General features: G+C 43.2%; 1 protein-coding gene across 1 annotated transcript; it reads right to left on the bottom strand.

The window, feature by feature from the left end:
• Positions 1-499: 499 nt before the first annotated feature.
• Positions 500-11,598, bottom strand: LOC122762661 (sia-alpha-2,3-Gal-beta-1,4-GlcNAc-R:alpha 2,8-sialyltransferase-like). The gene is made up of 4 exons (XM_044017853.1): positions 10,958-11,598; positions 6,149-6,268; positions 4,802-5,359; positions 500-2,974 (listed from the first exon to the last, which is right to left on the bottom strand). The coding sequence occupies exons 1-4, from the start codon at positions 11,119-11,121 to the stop codon at positions 2,692-2,694; spliced, it is 1,125 nt and encodes a 374-aa protein (XP_043873788.1). The 5' UTR covers positions 11,122-11,598; the 3' UTR covers positions 500-2,691.
• Positions 11,599-12,259: the final 661 nt, after the last annotated feature.

Here is a 12,259-nt window from a genome sequence, read left to right as displayed (position 1 = left end):
GACCCGAATTTACCAAACATGGCAGCAGTAGACCTGCAGCTCCTGCGTCACTGCGAGCTAAAAACGCTGATTTTCTCTATGGGCTTTGGTACAGGAACATGAGCATTTAACAAAACTTCCATTTCTAGTCAAAACATGACGTCCAACAGTGAGATTAAGTGGTGACTGTGTTCTTAAAATGTCGTAGACAAAGATTAAATCACGTGAGCCTTTTGTTACAAGGGGGTCACAGGGGGGCGCTCAGCACAGTCAGCACTGAAAAACCTAAACTGTCAATTTAAAGGAGAAGAAAACCTGGAGAAGAAGAAACAACAGCTGGAGCAGGCATACATGAAAGCAAAGTTATTATCAAATCAAATGATAGTAATGTTGATTTTTATCAGGTGATATGTCAGCGTTACTTATTTTAACTTACTGTATATAATATATAGTATATACTATAAATAATATACTGTGTATATATATATATATATATATATATATACATACATATATATATAAAATCAAAGGAACTGAACATGTCAAACAAAATAAATTTGCATCTATGGTTAGTCTATATTAATTTAACAGCAGCATCCACCAGTTACCTTAATTCAAAATGTACTGTACATGTATAAAAGTGTGTTTTCACTCCTGGTCACGTTGTTACCGTCCTGAGATCAAATTAGCAGGATCAGACCCGAGCCCATGAGCACAGGCCTCTGTCACGAGGAAGACAACCAACGCAGGTCATCTGTCGTTCCGAGAAAAACAAAGACAAAAAGTACGATTTTTAATCTCTTAACTAAAAAGTCTTCACCTAAACACGCTATTGTTTCGAGAAATGTCTACACATACACACGGAACCTCCCAAAACCACTCTAAATACTGTAGTATTCACACCAGGCCTGTAGGTGGCGCTGTGACACTGCTGCCAGAGAAATACCGCAAAGACTGGAGAAGAAGAACGTGAAGAGCATTCGCGCAAGGCTTCCGCTCTGTGTACGAACTCCAAACACAAAAAGAGGAAGACGACGGCAACAGAGATGGTGACTGTGAATGTAGAACTGAGAGGGGGCGGGGCTATGACATCATCATTTTTTCCAAGGTTGCATTAGGGTTGTGCCCTCTTAAACGCTGGTTTGGCGTGGTTTAAAAAGCAGATTTTCCGCAGAAACAGTAAGTGGACAGTGTCAGTCAAGAACCAATCCATGACTATTGTGCGACCCTGTTTTTCAAAAAGGTTTTGTGAGGAACGTACTTTTCTCCCACATTGTGTTTTTCGATAGCGTAAGTATTTGAGTTAACACCAGCAGGGGGTGTGGAAAATTTTTTAGCAGTTCTCCAAGCAGCAGTAGACCAACTGTTGGAGACCAAACATCAGAAGACGTTTGATGCAAACTTCTGTGGTACTATGAGGACATTCTTGTGATGCTATGAGGAAAAATCCAAGTGTTTCTGATTAAATCCAACGACATTTTTATCATCACCCTTACGTCCGCGAGAGAGGAACATCATGTGTTGCAGAATCTGTAGATGAAGGTTGTAAGTTTTCCATTTTTTAACAATCATCCTTCAACTGCCAGCCTTTTGTTATATATTCATTTATACGCAGCTAGCTTTTGATAAAGATTAGCCAAAAACTAGCTCACTGTAAAAAGAAAAAGTGGTCATCGATTGTAATTTCCAAAAATAATTTTCACATCTCACACGTGTGTAAAACAAACTAGAAGCGGGCTTTATTCGTTGCCGGTTGTTCTTAAAGATTGGCTGTTTCCCCGCAGGAGGCTAATTCTTTGCTGGACGTTATCTGTAGGGCTCAGAGATCGCAGACACGTACACTGGTCGACCACTTTGAACGTGGTGGCGCTGTTGCTTACGCTGCTTGTGGCAGAGATAACACATTTTTTTCCGTCGTCATACATTATGCTAATATTTGAGCACAGGTGCTATAGGTTAGCTTAGCTTATCATATCACGCTTAATTGTGCACGCGTTTGAGTTTTAACAGTACGGCGTCTGAGATATGTCGGACACGGCCGTTTCCTCCTGCGGGCAAGTACGCAAAATCATTCAACTCGAGCGTCAGGCGCGATGGACGAGATTCTGACGTGCGCAACGCATCGTCTGTGAATTGACTTTGTACGTAAACTTGGCGCGCCACAGCTTTAGCAACATTAGCAACCCTTTCTGTGACAGACACGCCAGCATGGGAAAAAGACATGGCCACCGTCAAAGCGTTAAAGTGACACTTACACAAAGGTTGATCGGACTGTAACTAACGCTAACGCGTCATATCGAGAACAGCGCATTGCTTCAGTGCTGATTAGCAAAATAACCAGAATATGATCCACGATATGAGACAATATTTACCACGTGGAAAATCTTCACAGAATCAACAATGGAAAAAAAATGGGTCCGTGATGGAAACGTTGGCGAACGTGCGTTCAGCTGCAGACAGAAGTTCTTCACAGCGTCAGATTCTCGGGCAGTAGAAAACAAAACTGTCCATCGTTTCTCAAAGGATTTCACAGTTTTGTACAAACAGTTTCTTCTCAAGTGTCAGAGTGTGTGTTTCCTTTGAGGCTACGAGTCTACGATTTTGAGTTTGACAAACCCAGCCTTTGAGTTTCGTGTCCCTTTGACAGCCCTGGTGAGAGGAAGTGTTGCGAGGGGGGCGGAGCCTGAAGCCGCAGACGCCGCCACGTTAGCCCTAAGTGCAGTGGGACAGGCTGAGCTTCAGCAGTCCCTCCGTGTGCATCTTGTAGAGGAGTTTGAACTCGGCGGGCAGCTGATGCGACTCCTGCCACTTGGTGGTGAACTTGGTGCCCTTCTTGTCGTAGTAGTGGTACGGCAGCTCCTTGCCCGTGTTGGGGTCCCAGCCGAACGGCCAGAAGCCGTACAGGTGGATCTGGTCGCACATGGACGACGCCAGCGTGTACATCAGGATCCCGGTGCTGAGGCGCTTCGGCGACAACTGCTTGGTTTTCCAGTAACTGTGGAGTGAAATGAACCAGAGAAAGAACCCTTAACTTTTCAATGACAATAGAGGGCAGCACATGCTCAAGAGGAAGGGAAATGGGCCTGTAACCAGAGGGTTGCTGGTTCAAATACAAGGACAGGTCAGGGTCTAGATAAGTTCTGCTTGGTTCACTACTGGTGTGTAATATTGGTTAAATTTACTAACAGGTGTGTGTGCAAATAAAAATGTATTTAATTCTAGACTGCTTAGTTTATGATCTTATTTTTATTTTTAAGGGATAAACTGACGTTTGTGTCATTTTCTAAATCCCTCGCCAAACTCCATAGAGAAAATCTGTGTTTTTAGGTCACAGGGACACAGGAGCTGCTGGTCTGCTGCGCTTAGTTAAATCCAAACGCAGAATTTCTGAAAACAGGATATCTGACGTTAAACGTTGAAGTGACAGAGGCAGCAGTGGACAGCAGTGGATCTGCAGCTACCCGTGAGCTGTGATGTACATTCACTGATTTTCTCCACGGACTTTGGTGTGGGAGCGTGAATGACGAAACAAGCCAACACACATTTTAGTTTCCAGTGGGAAAAGTCTGTCCAACAGTGAGATAAAGCTATTATTCTATTATTATTTCTGTGTCCACTCGTGTTTGCAGGGTTTTCTGGAACCGCGCTGACGTCATGCACCCGTATTGTACAGAACCGTGATCTCTATATGTCACAGAGAGGATTTAAACCCCAAAGCCGGATTAAAAAGAAAGAGGCATTTAGTGAAAGGCATGGTGCAGGGTTGTGACTGCGTGTGTGTGTGTAGGGGGGGATTTAAGTTTTGGTGCTTAGTGTTGTAGACACACCTCGTACAGTAGCTTAATCTCCAACAATCCCATTAAATCTACCTGCTCTGGAAGAATTAGCCGCGTTTAAGCTGCTCAGACAGATTTCAGCTCCTCCGCGATTCATGGAGACACTTTTGTTAGAGGCGAGGTTTGGAGAGGTTCCCCCTCTGTGATGCTGCGGCGCAGGACTCCCCAGTGACTGCATTATTTCATATATTTATTTAGCGTACTGAAGTCATTTCATCCGGCAACGGCTTAGTGTTGGGGTTTTGATGAACGATGTATAGGAATAAACTGGATGTGAACATAAAATATAATCGTTTTAATGTGAAAAACCAAAATACACGTGTGCTCATTATTAAAGTAACATCTACTGGTGGTTAATGTGGTAAAAACATAAAGTCTGGTTGTTTTTACTTGATAAAACAAAAGTGTTCCAGTATTAGAGAAGGAAAACCTTTATTTTCAGGCTTTTATTTTGAATTCATCAAGACAGGAAGTTCTGAGGTTAACTAATAGTAGTTTCAGTGGGTAGAGTCAAATTAACATTAAATGAACACATAAAAACTCAGAAAAACTTGCTCCTGAGTTTTTGTGTGTTTTTACGAGGTACTAAAGGTATGTTTTTATACAGAATACTTCAACTTATGCATATACTGTCTTAAGATTTGCCACTTTTTCACACCATCACCCACTGTTGTCCAAGAGGAAACTGAAGTCTGTGTCACTTTGTGAACCTCTGATTTTGCACCACAGCTCACATACACTGTCGATCCACTTCTGCCTCCTTTTGTGACTTCAGTGTTTGAAATGGTTCGTTCAGATTCACCAAAGTGACCAAATGAGGCAGCTTGTGGCTCCCTGTGAGCTAAAAACGTTGAACGTTGACACAAACCCGAAATGTCCTGTTGGAAAAGGCTGTTTAACGGTGAGTTTAATCAATAAACACATTCTGAAGATAATATAGAGTTAAAATGATGTTGATTTTCCGAGTATTTCTTGGTGTTTCTTACTTGTTGATGTACTGCATGATGTTTCCAGGCCAGGCCAGCTGGACCTTCAGCTGACCTCGATGCTCCACAAAAAAGTCGACCAGTGTCCTCGTCACCGTGGCCGACGTGTGGAAGAAAAACGCTGGGATCCACAGGATGGCGCCGTCCAGTTTCTTCAGGCTCAGAAAGAAGTTGTTCCTGTCCTGCACAGTCAGCAAATTGTTGTAGTATTTCTCCAGGATGCTGGGGTTAAAGGTCGTCATGTTGGTCCGCCGCCCGACATCCTTCTTGAAGAGCTCGGTTGGGGCGAAGTTGCAGCGGAAGACAAAGTCGAACTTCTCAATCTGCGGTCCGCAGCGCGAGCCGGTGAGGATGCCGCTGTTGCCAACCACGGCGCAGACGTTGTAGTGTTTGTTGAGGATGGGCGAGGCGTCGGGGAGCAGCGAGCGGAAGTTCTCGCCAATGGAGAAGACGTACTTGTGGCTGGAGTAGTCGTAATGCATCAGCTGTCCGATCCTGACCGCGTCCCGCGTCAGTGTGAAGTTGTGGGGGATGTCGATGTATTGAGAGATCTCTTGTCTGCAAAACAGAAAAAAATATTATATTATTATATATTCGTCACTGCATTCTTGGCATAAACGTCCACAAATACATTGTTTGGATTCAAGGAAGGAACTCAAGGAGTTCAAGGCAGAGATGAACTCAATAGTAACTAGTTTTTGTCGATAGTTTTGACTTGACTTAGATCAGACCAAACTCCATTGAGAAAATCAGTGATTTTAGCTCCGAGGGACACATGGAGGCAGAAGTGGATCGACATCTCCTGTATGCGGTGATGGTAAAATTGCTGATTTTCTCTATGGAGTTTGGTGTGGGAGAGTGAGCAAGTTACGTACTTCACTCTACAGTTGGAAAAGTCCGTCTAAATATACTCTTATATCTTAGACATACTTTAAGTCTGCAATCATGTTATGCGTGACTCCGAGTGTCCGTACACGGCAAGATTCAGTATCGATAATGTCTGTAATTCATAAAATGACAATTGAGCCAATTATTTCAAAATAAACCACGCCTTACTATCTTAAAATGTTAAAATAAAGAAACAAAATAGGGTAATATTTACTGAGTAATCACATAAAAAATACATGTTACATACATATATAAAATTGGAAAAATACATTAATTTAAATCCTTAGCTCATTGTCAGGCACCCTAAGTGGTAACCAATGGATATGAGGGTGTTGAAGTGTGAGAAGAGGGATTTATTGTAAATTTACAGTAGTAGTAGATGTTGCGATGATGGTAAAGAATCTGTGTGTGTGTGTGTGTGTGTGTGTGTGTGTGTGTGTGTGCGTGGGTGGGACCTACTTCTGCTGTGTAAACCCAGTGCTGTTGTACGTCCATCTGGACGAGTTCAGCAGGTCCTCGCTGAGAGAGTTGGTCAGAGACGAAAACGCCGGATCCAGATATTTCATCGCCAGCTGGGAGCTACACACAGGAGAAAAACATAAAAAAAAAACAACAGGAGCTCAAGGTTTTTTTGAAGAAGTTTCCATGAGCGGTTCTTATGCAGAGTCTGCGTAGAGCGTGCAGTAGAAGCAGGATTTTTATTAGCACATTGTTTTTCTTGTGAACAGCTTCTCGGCGTTGTAGCTCCGGGAAAAGATCAAAACAATGCGTAAGTCGTGTTCCAAACAGGCAGAAGTTTTCCCTTTAGAACAAGCATCTTATTCAGCTCTGCTGGAGCGTTTCTCCTTTGAATGTCACATGATCAGACAGGTTGAACACAAATCACTGGATTTGAGCGTAAAAGTTGTTGCTCACCAAGGACTGAACTGATTTATACGTTAAAAATGTTGAATTACGTGCAGTCATCGCACATGAACACACCGCACCACTTGAAGTCATCGCTAAAATTAATACACTGTGTCAAAGATGAAGATTTGTGTAATTATTTGACTGTTTTGATTTGAATTTGACATTTTTGGAACCTGTCTGATCAGACAACATGATTAAAATAACCAGAACCAAACAGTGAATTAGCTTCATCTGTTTTCTGCTGAAGCAACGCCGTCTCCCAAAATTTCTCTTCCCACACAACTCAACAGTCATCTCTGTTTTCAAGTATTTCAGTACGCTTTCGTACAACGTGGACAAAATGTCCACCGAGCAGCAGACAGACCGCGCGTCGAGAAAGTTAAATCATTAGCACAGTTTTACATCACACCTGACACCAATTACATAAAAAAACATGAACTTTTTAAAAATACTTTTATAGTGTGTATAGTTTCAGACCTTTCATTTTTAAATTTGACTTTTGACAATTTTTTTTAATTATCCTTGATTTGGCGCCATCATTTCTACATCTAACACCACAGTCATAAACAGGAAATGGTTAACATCAACCTCATTTTTTTTCTTTACCCCCAAAAAAACTCCACAGAGGGTTGAAACACTTTGGACAAGTAACCTGATTTTTGGTTCAGAAACTAAGTTCTTTACAACGAGTAACTGAGAAACAGTAGACGTTGTGTGGGAAGGTAATTTTTCAGCTAGCTGGCTGAGTATCAAGCTATCCTTGCTACTAGCAAGATGGCTAGCAAGCTAGATCGCTGGCAAGATAGATAGATAGACAGATAGACAGATAGACAGATAGATAGATAGATAGATAGATAGATAGAAAAAATGCAGTGCGGCTGTAAAACGTTAGCACGCTGTATTCACCTCAGGTCTGGTTTGCGAGGCGGCCTCTCGCTGCAGCGTCGACGAGGAGCAAGAAACAAAAAAATACACTCACTCTCTTTATCAACTTTATCACTTACCTTAAAAATGACATTCAAGAGACAGCAAAAGTAGAACGCCCCAAAGCACCGCAGGTATTAAACATTGGTGAGTTGTGAAAGAATTGTAAAGTTGCTCAGTTGCACCCCAAAAGGTGAAAACAGGGAGGACTTTGCTGAAACTAAGTCGATTGGGACCACGGCATCAACTCAACAGGAAGTTAGTCATTTTGTACAAGACACATTAAAGATAAAAAAAGTTATCAAGATACATTGACTGATCTGCCAATAACAGATTGACACAAGAGACTGACCCTGAACACGTCAACAAACATGAACTTGACCCAACAGGAAGTCAGCCATTTTGAATGTAGCCACCGTTTTGCCACGAAACAGGAAGTGGCCGAGTGTAGACGAGTGTGAACATGATCGTGTCTCTGAAAGTGTGATCCCTGAGGACACAAAATGGCGTGTCCATTTGAAATATTTGCTCTGTGGTGACATGTTGAAGTGCAGACGGACCATGCGTCCACTGACTGAGCCGCAGACCCACGCTCCTGAGGATGAGACTCTCCAACAACTCTGCATCAAACTTGAGCAACTTGTTTTGTTTTCTCATGGAGATGCTGCTCTCCTCTACATCTAACTCACTGTGAGCCTAACCTTGGCCTGTGGTGACAGAGAAGCGAGGCGGGGACGATGATAACTGGCGGCAGGAAAATGAACGTGGCTCTGGTGCTGTAAATCAGAGCCAGAGGCATCTCAGTGGCCTCGAGGACCTTCATCAGATCGTCGCTGTTTTAGCGTCGACCTCCAGACCTGCACACACGCGCTGGACAACTGAGATTTATGCTGCATTTCTGTTCAATGTCAGAAGTGGAAATTTCTGATTTCTGACCTCCAAGTGTTCCTGGTACACAGCGAGACATATTAAAGGGATAGTTTGTGTTTTCTGAAGTTTTAACGATCCCTTAAACCTGTGATCATCTAGAGCTTTTTTGTACCTCAAGTCACTGGTATACTGCTGAGTTCAATGGAAAAATCATTCACAAGTTTCAACAATATTTACCGTTCTTTTGTGAGTACACTAACTGATGTGTATAGAAATTTGAAACAGTCGTCCATTGTTGATATTTAGCCTCGTCTGAGGTTATTCCACAGAATAACATGAAAAAAGTATCCTTTGCTTTTACTAATATATCTTAACATGACGCATGGTTTGTATATTACTTGACCTCGTATGGCCCTCGATTTTAATTTTGGACACAGCTGTCGCTGTGTTTGACGTCCCTGTTCTACAGAAAACAACAAATGGTAAAGTCACTCGCAGGTTTGTAAAGTCCTGTTGTAAAACCTCCACTTTTGACCAATTTTGGTCCAATGAAGTAACCGTGTTTAAAGAGCAGGGGGTGGAGCCTGATTGAGCGCTCGTCCACAGCACAACCAACTACTAGACACCTGGTTGACGGTCAATCAATTTACTGTCTACTTGACTCTAAATCCAACCTTACTTTACTAAAGGGGCATCATTCTGTTTTGAAGAAGATCTGAAAATAATGATTAACTTAGACTTTCTGTAAACTTTCTGTAAACATAAATGTGGAGTCGCCCCCTGATGGACAATCAAGAAAATATAAGTCTAGGACACTTCATTCATTCCGATATCAACTTCCCAACTTTAGTTTGACTAACTTTTGTGCAGATTTGTAAAAAAAAAAAAACAGAGGTTATTTTAGGTCATTAAAATACCTTATATTTAGAATGAAATACTTGGCTATGAAGAGAGGAAGTGGAGAGAGAGAGAGAGAGAGAGAGAGTCGCTGTGAGTGAATGAGCTGATCTAGTTCACAGCTGAGGGATTAAGTGACAGATGCCCTGTTTTCCTTCAGCCTGATACACACACTCTCATGTAGGCTAGAATATTCAAACCAGTTTAATCAGGACAACAATCAGCCAAAGAAACGCATTAGTGCCTCGTCTGGAGGAGGAGGAGGAGGAGGAGGAGGAGGAGAGCTGCTGCTGCTGCTGCTGATAATGTGACCTGATGTTTATTCACGTCAGGTAATTAGATCATCAGCAGAAAATCTGATTTCATTAAAGCTCACCTCAGGACATCTGTGTCAGTTTAAGTCTACGATATTTTAAGAACACGTCAAAACAGCCTTTAAAATGTCTTAGTAGTAGCTAAGTTGGACTAATAAACCCCAGATATGCGACCAGAGTTGGACTCAAGCTGGCTAACTCAACCTACGCTAACTCAGAAGCTGCTAAAGTATAAAAGAAAAACATGGCATGTCATTAAATGTGTGTTTAAGCTCAATGTGCTGCTTTATCGGCTAAAAAACTGGATATTTTGACAGATGAGAGGAAGACTCAAACTGGCTTTGACATGACAACAACTCGTCACTAATTTGGAAACCAAATCATATAGGTACAAGACAAAGTGGCAGCTAATGTTCAGACCTCAGATTGTAAAAGAACTGAGGATTCCATCACTCCTTCATTTTCCAAAACACAGTGACAAACCCTGACTTGATGATTCCAAGATGGCTGCCACTCTGCTACTTTTACTGTTAGTTTCACTTCTGTCTTTTTTACATAGTACACATGGTGCTACGCTGTTTGTGTTCCCAAAATACTGCAAAGAGCACTGTTATTGACTGGTGCTGCTAACAACAATTAGCCTGAGATGCGTCATTCCCAGTTTCTGGTGCTTCTGGTGTGAATGCCGGGTTGATCCGTTGCTGCCGTCACACCACATGTAATGTTATTCGCCTTTTTTTGCATCACACACATACTTTTACTTTCCATATCTGGCGTCGTCACGAACGTGTGACACTCTGGTGAATCTCCTCTGTGACTGGACTGTCGTTCTGTGTAAGTCCTGATGTTCTACCGTAATGACAAGAATATGGGTGCAGAGCTATACGTCTCTGCTTTCCGATATCCTGTCTTGGGCCACACGGGGTGCTGTGCCAATCTCAGCTGACATAGGGCAAAAGGCGGGGTCACATCCTGGACAGATCGCCAGTCCACAGTTTTTGAATTTCCTAGATATCACAAACGGTCCAGGAGTTACGGTAATGAGACGTACGTAATGGAAACAGAAGGGTTAAAAAAAGAAAAAGCTTAGGTGGCACAATTTGAAAAAAATTCCCATTTGTTGCGACCGCTGCCATTTTTTATCTTAAAGCATTAACACAGTTATATAAATATAGAAATGGATGGATTATTAAATTCAGTCCCAAAAAAAAAACAGCACAAATGTTACATACTAGATCTTTAAATGCACCACAGCAGCAGACACTGACGCCTCAGGAACATACAGAGCTTATGCACCATGAATGACAGGATGTAATGGAAGTAAAACACTGAGCTGATCCGGGCCTGGACTCACCGGAACCCCGCGTGGAACATGTACATCCTGGGTCCTCCATTAGGTCCGTATCTGGGGGAGCTGAGCAGGAAGTCCTTCTTGATGGACACGTAGCTGATGAGCGACAGGATGAGCAGCGCCACGCTGAACATGACGAGCCCCAGCGCGCTGGCGATGCGCACCATCCTGCTGCCCCTGTGCGTGAGCGGCAGCGACGGCTGAGGGGTCGGTGAGCGGCCGGTACCGAGGAGGAGGAGGAGAGGGACGAGGAGATGGCGAAGGGCCGCATCAGCGGCAAAGCGAAGGCGGAAACGACGCGCGCGTTTTACGCATAGCGGGGGGGAAGCGCAGTCGCAGTGCTGCGCGCGGACGTAGCGTCCAGATTCATCAGCTGCGCGGAGGCGGCGTCAGCGCGGCAGCGGCAGAGTCGCATAAACATAAACAGGCCGTAAAGGACGCGGCGGCCGCGGGTTTATTAATCACAGAGGTCATGACGGCGGTGGAGGTCACGTGAGGAGCAGTGGCGAGATTTTACAACCTCAGCGCGAGCGGGGGAGGAGGAGAGGGAGGGTTTGGGACGCGGCCGCGAAAGAAATGACGCAGGAATGTGACGCGCGGACGTGCATTATCCGCGGGAGGAGTGAGGAGGAGGAGGAGGAGGCGTGTGATCCTGGAGGTTTCTCTGGGGATATGAAGGATCAGATGAGAAGAGAGGGGGATGCGGTTCCTGGTCTTCATCTATATCCTCATCTGTATCCTCATCTGTATCCTCATCTGTATCCTCAGTGTCCAGATTTTTACTAAACTGATCCTTTCGGCTCAATAAACAACCAGAACAAGTACAGCGGGACACACTGTGTAGTTAGGTTGTAAACTCTGATAATTAGTTTAGTTTAGTTAGAGATAAACTCTGATAATTAGTTTAGTTTAGTTAGAGACAACTATGAAGGTTAACATCTAACAAAAGAGCTTTGATAGCAAAGCTTTGATGACAACTGTCCTTTGATTAAGAGCAGCACATGCTCCGTACACACAGACTGGAGGTTACATTAATCATAATGTCTATCATGTATAACAGTAAATAGAGTGATAGTTTTGCCTGTGGGAAAGTTCTACACTCCCTCCTTCCCTCCTCACTCACTCACTCTCACGAGGCTCTTGTACCGCGGTAATCACAGAGACCACATATATAAATATTATTAAAAATAAAAAGGACATCGTCTTCCAGGATCCTCCTGAAGCTGAACAGGAAGTTAAAGTATATTGTATAGCCACCAGGGGGCGAGTCCACCAGTTGTAAGAAGAATTGTGTTTTTATTTTGT

Source organism: Solea senegalensis, unplaced genomic scaffold (assembly GCF_019176455.1).
Source record: "Solea senegalensis isolate Sse05_10M unplaced genomic scaffold, IFAPA_SoseM_1 scf7180000015924, whole genome shotgun sequence".
Classification (NCBI taxonomy): Eukaryota; Metazoa; Chordata; class Actinopteri; order Pleuronectiformes; family Soleidae; genus Solea; species Solea senegalensis.
Note: the sequence above shows the minus strand (reverse complement) of the source record. Positions and strands in the feature narration are given on the sequence as shown.